General features: G+C 33.7%; 1 protein-coding gene across 1 annotated transcript; it reads left to right on the top strand.

Annotated features, from left to right (window-relative positions):
- Positions 1-2,494: 2,494 nt before the first annotated feature.
- Positions 2,495-10,800, top strand: LOC120267486 (ornithine aminotransferase, mitochondrial). The gene is made up of 10 exons (XM_039275160.1): positions 2,495-2,751; positions 4,158-4,266; positions 4,543-4,773; positions 5,615-5,774; positions 5,913-5,968; positions 7,669-7,821; positions 7,977-8,074; positions 8,385-8,465; positions 8,904-9,137; positions 10,418-10,800. Exons 1-10 carry the CDS (start codon positions 2,603-2,605, stop codon positions 10,560-10,562), a joined length of 1,416 nt encoding a protein of 471 aa, XP_039131094.1. The 5' UTR covers positions 2,495-2,602; the 3' UTR covers positions 10,563-10,800.
- The last annotated feature ends 1,297 nt before the right edge of the window (positions 10,801-12,097 follow it).

The following is a 12,097-nucleotide window of genomic DNA, read 5'->3' as shown; positions in this document are numbered from 1 at the left end:
GAAAGATCGATGCTGAGGCGTTTGGCGGCTGCGGTACAAACCTTGAACTCGGTGGTCTTTTCCATGTCGGCGGTGCTCAAGATGTCCAAAACCACGTCGGAGGTCTTCTTCTTCATCTCCCCATCTCCGCCGCTGTGATCAAAGAGCACAAAGAGAAATAAAAAGAGAGCGAGAGAGAGAAGCCCAAATCTTGTCGCCCTTAAAGCAAGAGGAAATCCTCTATAAATTTATCTCCAAGCACTAGCTGCATACCCTCTCCAGCTCTTTTGGCCATTGTTGCTCATCCTCCCGAGAGGCTTTATCTTCGCCGCTGCTTTCATCTAAAGGCGCCAGGCTGAGAAGAAGGTCTCCCATCTCGCCGCTCGCTGTTGTTTCTAGCTAGGGTTAGAAACTGCTGTTGGTGGCTAAGGTTGGAAAAATAAAAGAAGTAAAATCCACTGTTGATTACAAAGGGAGTAAAGATGAGAGATCCGGGGCGTTGATTGTCCATCAAAGCGTAGATCCAAGCCGTTGATTGTCAAAAATGCTGAACCAATCACAACTGACCAAATGTCCATCAAAGCTTCAGGAATAGTATTTTTGGGGATAGGATTAAGTATATATATAATTGGTGCCCAAAAATACAAGTGGGCTTGTCCTTGGCGGCCCGGCCCGGACGGCCGGCCCAATTAAAACGTCAGTTTCCTGGCTGTACTCAAAAACTTACCATCAAGAAGCCGCAACTAGACATGGGCGCGGACCGTCCGAAAAACCGGCCCGGCCCGGAACTAGTTCGCCGGTTTAGTGACCCGATGAATCGCCCGTCATCGTAGACGGGCGATTACTGAGTTGGGTTTTTTTCCCAACCCATAACCCGGAGGGTTGACCCGCCGGTCAAAATCGGGTTGGACCCGGCAGGCCGGGCCAGGCCTAACCGGGTTGGGTTTTTTTAATATTATTGTTAATTATTATTATTTTTTAACTAATTGCAACATGGGTTTATTGTTATTATTTTTTAGTAAATGCATGTTGGTCATGGGATTTGAACCCATGACCCGATGTACGTCCGTCATGTAGGCGGGCGGTTCACGAGATGAGATTTTTCCAACCCATAACCCGGAGGGTTGACCAGCCGGTCGAAGCGGGTTGGACTCGTGAGCAGGGCCGAGCCCTAACCGGGTTGGGTTTTTTTAAATATTATTGTTAATTATTATTATTTTTTAACTAATTGCAACATGGGTTTATTGTTATTATTTTTTCGTAAATGCATGTTGGTCATGGGATTTGAACCCATGACCTTAAACTTAGACAACAAAAACAAACCACTTAAGCTACACTTTATTTTTAACATTTATTAGAAAATTATATATAGATAGATGTAGGATATGGATCAAAATATTTTACATATATATTTAATTTATAAAAAATTAAGAGACCATATAATAAATTAAAAAACTATATAAATCAATATGTAAAATATCAAAGTATCAAACAATAAATTTTCATAAATATTTTTCTTTAAAAATAATTATTTTGCCAATCGTCTTTTGGCTCATAAGCGCTAAGTCCCTACACATGTACACTCTTAAATTCTCTTAAATAGGGGCACTCTTATTTGTCACATATATATTAGATTATTTTGTTTCAATTTATAAAATAAAAAATAAAATTACAAATTTTTTTTTTTAAATTATGTATATTAATTTATAAAAAATATATTAGTAAAAAAGGAATATCTTTGAATAATAGTTAACACCATATTATTTTGATTAGTAACTTTTTTTCAATGGCAACATGATGAGCCCAATAATAACTCTATAGTTAAAGACCAAATTGAAATCTAGAGGCAATCTAAACTATAATAAATAAATAAGTTGATGATAACTTTAATTTAAAATAGAATACTATTTGATATCTAACTTTTGTTGAACTTAAAAAGATGTGCTAATAATTTAATTTGATAGATAAACAAATTAAAATATAGCTTATTTTATCCTTTTTGAAATTATTTTGATATTTCTTAAAAAATTTTAAGTTATTATAAATTATTTTAAATTTTTTGTTGTTTGGAATTAAATTTTTTTTAAAAAATTTGCAGCTTCTTTTTATTTATTTATGGTTTATATTTAAACAAGAAAGATATGGAGATCAATTGGTTAATGTGATAATTCCCATGGTGGTGGTCGAATCTCATCATGGCATTATTTTTGAAAGTTTATCTATTTAATTTGTAAATAAAATATTGTAATTTAATAATAAAGTATTATTTATTATAAAAAAAATGGTAAAAACCCGCCGGGTCAAACGGGCCAGGCTCGGACCCGGCGGTTCTGCCGGGTCAACCCGGCCCGGCGGGCCTTTAATGTAGCACGGGCCAGTTCCGGGTCCGGTTTTCACTGAACCGAACCCGGCGGGCCCGGTTAACCGGCCCGTGCCCACCTCTAGCCGCAACAAGCAATCTCATCAAATTTATATATTTATTTATTATTTATTTATATTGATGAGTAAAAAAGAAGAGCAGGCACAAAAGTGAACTCTGCAAAAAGCAGGTGCAAAGGAGTTCTTCAATCCATACCAATCCCTCATCTTCTTTTTTGATTCAAGAAAACCAAACAAATTCCCAATGGCTTCCTCTAAGAGACCATTGCAATGCCTTCTAAAGAGAGCTCTTGGCACAAGGGGCTTCTGTGCTTTGCCAAAGAAGAGCTCAGCATCACCATCTTCTTCTTCTGAGGAGCTGATGAGGATGGAACATGAGTACAGTGCTCATAAGTATGCCTTGCTTTTCATTTTTATGCTTTTTTGTATGGATCTTTGATTATCTTCATTGATTTAGCTATCTTTGTTTTGAAATGGGTGGTTTTTTTGTTTAATGTTGTTGACAAAATCTGGGAGGATTTATGGCTCCTGGGACTTTCCAACCCATCAAAATACTAACTTAAGATGAATTTGTTTTTAGATGTTTTGGTTTCCAACCAAATCTGTTTACTCCATTAGAATTTTGAGTTTATTGTGTTTGTCATATTTTTGTATTGTTTTCTTGCATGATATTTTTGTTGACCTGGTTTTGTGGGAACAAGATGGATAAGATTGGAGTAGAACTTGGATGGAACAAGAGAGAGCTGTTTTATGAATGATTTTTAATATGTGAAAAATACAGAGAAGCTTCTTTTGATTCTGGAGTACCCAATTGGTTGTTGGATGATAAAAAAAATTTAGTCAAGATTTCAGAGATAAATAATTTAATGTATAAAGAACATGAGGGGACCCTTGCTCTTGGAAAGAGTTTATGAGGGACTGATTGTTGTTGTTGTTGTTTTTTAATTGAGCATATTTAGAGTTGCACCAAATTGTTGTGAGGAAATATTTTTTAGAAAGAATGTTTGGAATTGAAGTAAATAAGCACCACAAGCATTTTCATTGTTCTCGATCTTTGCCTAGAAGCGTTGTAATCAATTGCAAATTATAGAATTCCATACCTGCACTCTCATTTCTTTTAATTTTAGATGTCTCTTTCGTATAATTATCCCAAAGAGATGCTTATTGTCTCCTTAATTTCCTTAGGATGAGATAAGTACAGGTTAATAAATCAAAGAAGGCTGGGGGTAAAACATAAGGGTGAACATTGATGTGAAGAGAATGAAAAGCATAACTTCGTAAAATATTGAAGGCGGATTTAGAAAAAGCTAAGGTTGGGAAAGAAAGGAAAAGACATTAAAAGATGAGAAGGGAAACAAGGATGCTTAATTTTTTCTGATATTTCTTGAAGTTGTCAACCTGGATACCATTCTGAAAGTTTATAACTCTTTTATTTTTTTATTGACAAACTGGGACCCTCACATCAATGAACCTCTGACAATAAGACTTGTTGCAACTAAAACTCTAGATTTATTTGAAAAGAAAAAAGTTACTGAAAATCTTGATGAAGGGATTTAGCTTCAATTAGGAATTTTAATCTTACCTTCCTGATTTGTATTATACTTACAAAATGCTTTAAAGGGCAGTGATCTTTTACAACTGTAATAGCAACACGGTAATAGTAATTATGCATTGGCATCATATGCGAACACTTGATTTTATATTATGAGGTACAAAGCCATAAATGTGTGTTTCATGGTGCTCTGCATGTATATAGTGGTTGTTCTCACTAAAATCACAACCTTTCAACAATTATGCAGTTACCATCCAATTCCTATGGTGTTTTCTCAAGCAAAAGGAACATGCATATGGGACCCAGAAGGCCACAAATACATTGATTTTTTGTCTGCGTACTCTGCTGTTAATCAGGTCTGTTTGCATTTTTCAAACCCATCTTTCACCTCTCTCCAATAGCATAAAATTATCTCTGACAAATTCCTCCATTAATTTAATTGCCAAGCTCATGGCAATGCACTAAATACATGGCCAAATTTCCTTGATAGCTGTAATCTGTATTCCCATTTTGATCTCAATATTTGGAACATGGCTAGACCACTAGCCATGCCAAACTTGTAATTTAGTCTTAACAGACTTTATGTTTATATTGGAAGTTACTGTGATTTTTATTTAACCTTTTTGTCCTAGGGACATTGCCATCCAAAAGTTATGAAGGCCTTGGTTGAACAGGCAGAACGGCTGACTCTTAGCTCTAGAGCCTTTTATAATGATAAATTTCCAGTACTTGCGGAGTATTTGACACACTTGTTTGGTTATGATATGGTGCTACCCATGAATACAGGAGCTGAAGGTGTGGAAACAGCTCTGAAGTTGGCAAGAAAGTGGGGTTATGAGAAGAAAAAGATACCTAAGAATGAGGTTTGACAAATAAACCATCGAAATTTTATCTCTAATGAAGCTTATTTTTATAATCTGTAGAATGTTGCTAGGTTGATAATTTATATTGCAGTTTCATGGGCTAGAAAGCCATATAGCTACTGTCAAGAATGTAATTTTCAAAGTTTAAATGCAGTAATTCTTGAAGGAATGGAACCCAGATAAGTGACAGAGTGAAAACACAATGAAATTTTCATCTCTGATTTGATTTCACTTAAAGTAGGTTTTATGGCTCTTAATTTATGCTGCAGATATTCCCATATGTAAGCTGCAACATTATTTTTTAAGTGGATAACAGTCTATATTAAATCTTTTTAGATTCCCCTCATAGCCATTAAATCTTTTTTATTTATAACATGCTTTTGTTTTGTCACTTTTCCTTTCCATTTCTCTCATGTTGTTCCAAATTCTTTAGTAAAGTATGATTGCTTGGTTTTTTATCTGGAAAATTTTTGGTGGTCTCTTCTACTGCTGAGTTGCTCTTTCTTTTGATTTTATGAGCAGATTTTAGGTCAAATTCAGTTATCACTAAATGGTCACTTAAGTATAGCTGTTAAACTAGAAATTCTAGTCTACTTATACCTTTGTTTTAAGCAGGAAAATGTTGAGTCTTACTCATTTGATGGCTAGGTAATGGAATATGTATGTAAATGTATGTATATGCACTATTAAGTTGTTAATATTCCTTTGAGAAAAGAAATTGTGTGTCAGAATGTATTACTGGAATAATTGAAATCCCTGTGATCTAGAATTATGTTTTCTAACTATTGCAAGTGTTCATTTCCTTCAAAAACATTTCTGAGAGAAGTTGATACTCATGCAGGCTATCATTGTGTCTTGTTGTGGTTGTTTTCATGGTCGAACACTGGGTGCAATATCTATGAGCTGTGACAATGATGCTACCCGTGGTTTTGGTCCCTTGGTTCCTGGTCATCTAAAAGTTGACTTTGGAGATGTAGATGCTCTTGAAAAAATCTTTAAAGGTTTCATTGAGCACTATGATTTATTACTTAAATCAACTCTTTGGATTATCTTGTTTTGTTAACTTTGACTTAAAAATAATTTCTTTCTTCACAAGCGTGTTTTGCTAAAAATTAATGCATTAACCTTTTCAATTTCAGATCATGGTGATCAGATATGTGGGTTTTTATTTGAACCAATTCAAGGCGAAGCTGGAGTATGTATACTTATAAACTTTGTTCTTGATGCATATTAAGGTGTTAAAATTTTTATTTGGTTTTAGGTCTCATGGCAGCTTTTTGGTTTTGGTTGTTATTTTTTATTTTTTTATTTTTTTATTTTTTTGACAGTCTTATAACGGAAGCAGATTATTCTATTATTTTTTAAATGTTTCTAATTAAGATTGTGTAGCAAGTATATAGACAATTAAAATAGCACATAAAATCACAGTACATTTTGATATATTTGTTAAACCAAATCGGGTTATTTTTATCCAATTAAACTCTAGTCAGCCCAATTCCATACCCAATTATGACATAATTTGCATGAGTTTCTTACATTACAAGATCTCTGTTTCTTAAATGGAGTGCCGATTTTAAATCAAGTTTGGTTGACATGAGCGATTCTCTCCATATTGAACTTTCGCACCACTTGCATGAAGACATGCGAGTGCATATGTTCATCCAAAAGCAAATATTGTTGTTCACCAATACTCAAATAGCAATTGGTAAATTTTTTGCTTTTTCAGTACTGAGGTTTAAGGAAACATGTCATCCACTTCCCGTGTCATAAGTTGTTGCTTCTTCTGCTTATGTAGTCCAGATGGTGTGCTTTTTCCTAATGAGAACCTACAAAAGCCTAATCCTATGGGTATAAGTGAAAATATGTCGATCTAGGGGTTTGCTTGCAATTGCGAAAGCCAGAGGAGTTTTTATGATACCAGCTGTTTTTAGAAGTTTATATGCAAAGAAAAATGATAGTATTTTCAGGACATTAAGTTGATGGTCAAATTAACCTGAATATATCAAGGATGGTGATGTTGCGGAGTGCTATTCTACATTGAGCTAAATAGGCAATGTTTACTTGGTTGTGAAATACTTAATTTTGTACATGCCATTTAGGCCAATTCACTTGTTTGAGGACTTCAAGATTCGGTAGACAGATCTCTTTCTCTTCAATGACCAAAGTCCCTAACAAAGCTCTAACTGTTATGTATAATTTAAAATTTACCTTTCCTAATCTTATTTTTATAGTGATTATTTTGAAATTTGAATATGTGTTCAAATGAGTTTTGCATCATTATAGACAATTCCTTGGCTGTGACATGATTAAAGGCCAACACCTGGTGCACACTTAGGCAATACAAGCAAATGTGCAATTATAGTAGTGGAATCTAATGTGTGAGTGTGAACATCAAATTGCCTAAAAAGTTGATCATCCCATATTTTTTTTAAGGTTACGTGATATTTGTTATTGGACTTGTTTCCCTTTCTTTGTTTTGGGTCCTTAAATTTTCCTTGCGTCTGCATTTTTCTTATCTTTATATTTCTGCATCAAAGACTTGGAAACAGTGTCTTAATATGTAGATTTATTGAATTATTTCATTACTCGCAAGAAGTGATTTTCTCCCTGCCCTGTTTCACTTTTATCAAACCTGAGCGTCTTGTATTATTCTCAACTTTCACCAACCATCAGCACTGTATTACTATTCACAGATTCATTTGCTTTGAACTCACATAAGGCTGATGTCTTTGAATAGTATTTAAACTTGGCTGTTGTACCTACATATGACCTGAACATATTGCTTTTCTCCACTATTTTTATCATAACAACTTGTGTTTTTCCTTGTGAGTAGCTTTGATTGCATACTATCCTTTCTTGTGTTTGGTGCTATTGCTTTCCTTTGCACTTTATCAGGTTATAGTGCCACCAGATGGTTATCTAAAAGCTGTGAGGGATCTTTGTTCTAAACACAATATTCTGATGATTGCTGACGAAATACAAACTGGTATAGCACGCACAGGAAAAATGCTAGCATGTGAGTGGGAAAACATCCGTCCAGATGTTGTGGTAAGACCTTAGCATTTTGATCTGGAAATTGGTGCTATGAATTTATTGGGCACACATTGTCATTGCATGTGATTGCAATTACCTTTCTTAGTAACTTGAAGTTGTACTGTATATTCACATTATGAACATCTGTTGTATTTTGTCATCAATGCCAGATACTAGGCAAAGCTTTAGGTGCCGGAGTACTACCAGTTAGCGCTGTGCTTGCTGACAAGGACATTATGCTGTGCATCAAACCTGGGGAGCATGGAAGGTTGGTCGCATTCCAAGTGCAGCAATTTGCAGCCTATGAGAACCTTGTGGTTTTAGTATTGACCGAATTGAATTTCTGATTATGAATTTCTATTCCATTGCATCTATAGCCATAATCATATTCCGATGAGGCTAATATGACATTTATTACTTAGCTGACCTGAATGTCCTCACAAAATTGTGCAACATTTTTCTAGATTTATCTCATTTATTCCTGATATGTAGAAAATTAATTTTGCACCATTTTCTGCCCATATATTGCTAGTTATATTTTATACAAGAACTATTGAATGATTTTTATTTTTTTACAGCACATTTGGAGGGAATCCTTTGGCAAGTGCAGTTGCAATTGCTGCATTAAATGTTGTAAAGGATGAAGGATTGATTGAGAGGTATCATAATTGCTTACTCACTTGCATGTCATTTATATTATATTCTAAGATCTGCATTACTCATAAGCTTTTTACAACTGAACTTGCTGCATTAAATTCATTATGCTGTTGAGACATGCTTTCTGTTGGTTCTTTCTAGCATTCTTTGAGAGAGATGCATTTGGTCCTATTTTATCACCATCAAATATATTATGATTGTAACAGAGTTTTTTTCCCCTTACTTTTGAAGATCATATAGCTTGTGAGCAATATCATGTATTATTTATCAAAGAAGCAATGTCTAATTTTCTCATCATCATAATCTTTTTCCCTCAGATGTGTCATTTTACCAATAATGGATTTGCACCTCATTCCTATTGTTTATGTGACCTGCTTTCTCCCCGAAAATCTCTAAGAGATGATTTTCAATTATCTTATTTTCTGTCGCACTCTCCTTAGGGCTGCTACAATGGGGCAAGAATTCAGGGATCAGCTGAGGAATGTTCAGATGCGATTCCCGGAGATAATAAAAGAAGTACGAGGAAGAGGATTGCTAAATGCAGTTGAGATGAACAACAAGGCATTATTTCCCGCTTCTGCTTATGATGTATGCCTTAAATTGAAAGAGAGAGGCATTCTTGCCAAGCCCACACATGATACCATAATCCGATTAGCTCCTCCGCTCTGTATAAGGTAAGGATTTAGTTAATTGCACTAGCTTTAACTTTGATAGCTCATCATACTACTCATTTTCTTCATTAATTAAGAGTTATCAACATTAGCATGCTCAAACAAAGAACAAAATTGTTTTCGAACGTCCTGTCTCTTTTTCTTGAACGAAAAGACATTGAAACTTTCTGTGATATTTATCCATATGAAAATTTCTGTACTTGGTAACCTGCTTTTTTGGTAATGCATGCATGAGCAAAGTTAACAGCATATGCTATTATTTTATGTTATTCTATTCTATTTTTTGATAGCATAGTGAGTTGATACATTGACCGATAATTAAGAAAGAAATATATATACACAAACATATAAATTATATAAAATTATCGGCCTATGATATTCTTCTGTATCTTAAATCAATCTTGCTACTCCTCAGCGCACAAATTTTTTTTAGGAAATTTGTTCATTATTAGTACTTATCATTAAAATAAATAATGACCAATTTGTGCCAGCAACTTTATTGGTTAGTGCCTCCAGTTCCATATGTCTCTTCTTCTTGATAAAACTCTTAGATTACATTATTAGTAAAAATTTTTAAGAATTGTATTATGAGAATATAATTTATGTGAGCCTCAGTAAGTGACATATATATGTGTATGCAGGTGCAAGCTTGTTTATGTCATCTCTTGGCAACTTAGTGCATAATTATCATTAAATCAAGTTTGTCTATATTAATATTAATATTTATATTATGAATTTGGTTTCAAGCTTCGGCAAGTGACATTGGCCTGATTTGAAGTTCGTCTTTTATAATCCCCAAGTCCAAACCTTGTTAACATATACCCTAGTTCCAGTACTTGAATATGCTACTTTCTCTCTCGCATATTTTTTTTGTTCTAAAGCTAAATCAGACAGTTTTAGAGATCATATTGTGAGAGACTTCCAATTATATCAAAGAAGAAAAACTGCTTAACTTTGTCAAATTTCAGAGAAGCATGAAATTAAACAGCAGTTTTGTTTTTTTCTAAAATTTGACTCTTAGTCCCAAAGCATAAATTACTCTTAATTTCTGAACATTTCTGTGGTGTTTCAAGCTGAAGATATGGGTATATATTTTGTTTCAGTGACCCTTTTGCTTGATAATAAATAAACTAAAAATTTGTATCATTTGAGGAAATATGTGTTACATTTCTGCCATGCTTCAACTGTCCGTTTATATATAAATGTATGTTACGATCATCGTCTATTAGTTTGTGTGCACCAATTAATTCATTTGTTCGGCTTTTGTCTTGTTGTCATTTCAGTCTGGAAGAGCTCAAAGAAGCCTCAAAAGCACTGAGTGATGTTTTGGAGACCGATTTACCCAAAATGCAGAAACAGATTCCTGATTCCAAATTGGCAGCAGCAAGTGAAGCGTGCGATCGATGCGGACGTGTTTTACATGATTAATCTGATGTTAATGTTAAGGATGTAGCTCTTTAAAATCCAAATCGAATTAATTTGCTTAGATGCCATGCATGCTTAGAAAGGATCCGGCCTTTGCTTTTGTTAGTTACTACCCGCTGAGTTTTGCGAGGTTGGACTTTGAAACTGTGAAGGATATGTTTAATTGTGATTTCGATTATCTTTCAACTTGTTGACTACTGGGACCATCAATGTGATTTTGATGATGCTTTCAACTTGTTCACGGCAGGGTTTAGGTGTTCTGAGTTTTTTCTTTTGTTCAAGTGAAATGATAAATTTGGTCATTGTAGAGAGTGTATTTTTTAAATTTAAGCCTGTTTAAATTGCTGTTCCTCAAACTTGTGTTTAATTTTTAGTTAAGTTTTCTAGCAGTCCTAAACCCTTGAGATATTTTGAATAACAAAATTAATGTTATAAATTGAGAAAAAACTAAATTTATATGTTGAGCATTCATGTCTTCATCTACATCATTTTTTTTTCATAAAATTTAAATTTAAATTATATAAATCCCTAAATTTTAAAATTTATAAAACATTATATATAAAATTCTATTTAAAATTTTAAAATCTTAAACCCAAATATTATAAAACACTATACCTTAAATTTTACAAATTTAAACTCTAAATCATTAAATTGCGTTTAAAATTTAGAGTGGATTTTTGGTTTAGCATTTATGATTATGGTTTAGATTTGAAGTTTAAATGATTAAAAAAAGAGAGAAAAAATTATAAATAAATACTAACAGGCGTCGACGTCATTTAAGAAATCTATTTTGTAAAAAAATATTATTGTTGTTTTGTATATAACACTAATATTTTTCTCCGTACAATATATGTCTAGCAAAAATTAAATATTTTTTTTAGCTTAGTTTTACTGTTAATGAAAAAATTTGTGTTATGTTATATTTAATAATAAAATTAAAGAGTAAAGTGGGAGTAAGCATAATTATTGTAGGTATGTGTGGGCTCCTTTCTTTCCATCCGGCCTTTGATTAGGATATGACCGGTTGAAAAGCATGGATCACAAATCAAATTTTAATATTTTGTAGACTTCAAGGGATTGTGGGTTCATGACTTCCATTAGGGGCAAGCCCCTAGTGTTAATTACCCTGGACATTGTCACAGGAACCTCCGATTAAGAAAATAAGTGTGAAGAAAGAAACAGATTCCGACAAATAAATTTTATTCATGAATTCATAGACTTCATTGAAAATACAAGAAGTTTGGAATTTAATCATCTTGACGTAACAATAATTGTAGCCTTTTATTTCCTTCCGACTATTTTGCTGAAAATCGCGCTTTGACTTTTGTTGATTTTTGGTCTTCGTCAACGGTTGAAATATGCATCTTGAACATGATTTAGAAACTGATGAAGCTATGTCTTGGATATTTGAATTTGCATCTTGGACTTGATTTGGAACATGATTTGATTCTTCATAAGCTTCGGCCTTCAGGCTTGTGAAACTTTTTGCAACTTGTGAACTCTTCAACGCTTTATCCTTGAGGTTGTTGAGCTCATTT

This window comes from Dioscorea cayenensis, chromosome 8, assembly GCF_009730915.1.
Source record: "Dioscorea cayenensis subsp. rotundata cultivar TDr96_F1 chromosome 8, TDr96_F1_v2_PseudoChromosome.rev07_lg8_w22 25.fasta, whole genome shotgun sequence".
Taxonomy (NCBI): domain Eukaryota; kingdom Viridiplantae; phylum Streptophyta; class Magnoliopsida; order Dioscoreales; family Dioscoreaceae; genus Dioscorea; species Dioscorea cayenensis.
This window is presented reverse-complemented; position numbering and strand designations above follow the sequence as displayed.

Coding starts and splice junctions, on each gene's coding strand:
- LOC120267486 (XM_039275160.1), top strand. CDS start 2,603: ATGGCTTCCTCTAAGAGACCATTGCAATGCCTTCTAAAGAGAGCTCTT. Junction 4,267..4,542: donor CGTACTCTGCTGTTAATCAG/GTCTGTTTGCAT, acceptor TTTTTGTCCTAG/GGACATTGCCATCCAAAAGT. Junction 9,138..10,417: donor GCTCCTCCGCTCTGTATAAG/GTAAGGATTTAG, acceptor TTGTCATTTCAG/TCTGGAAGAGCTCAAAGAAG.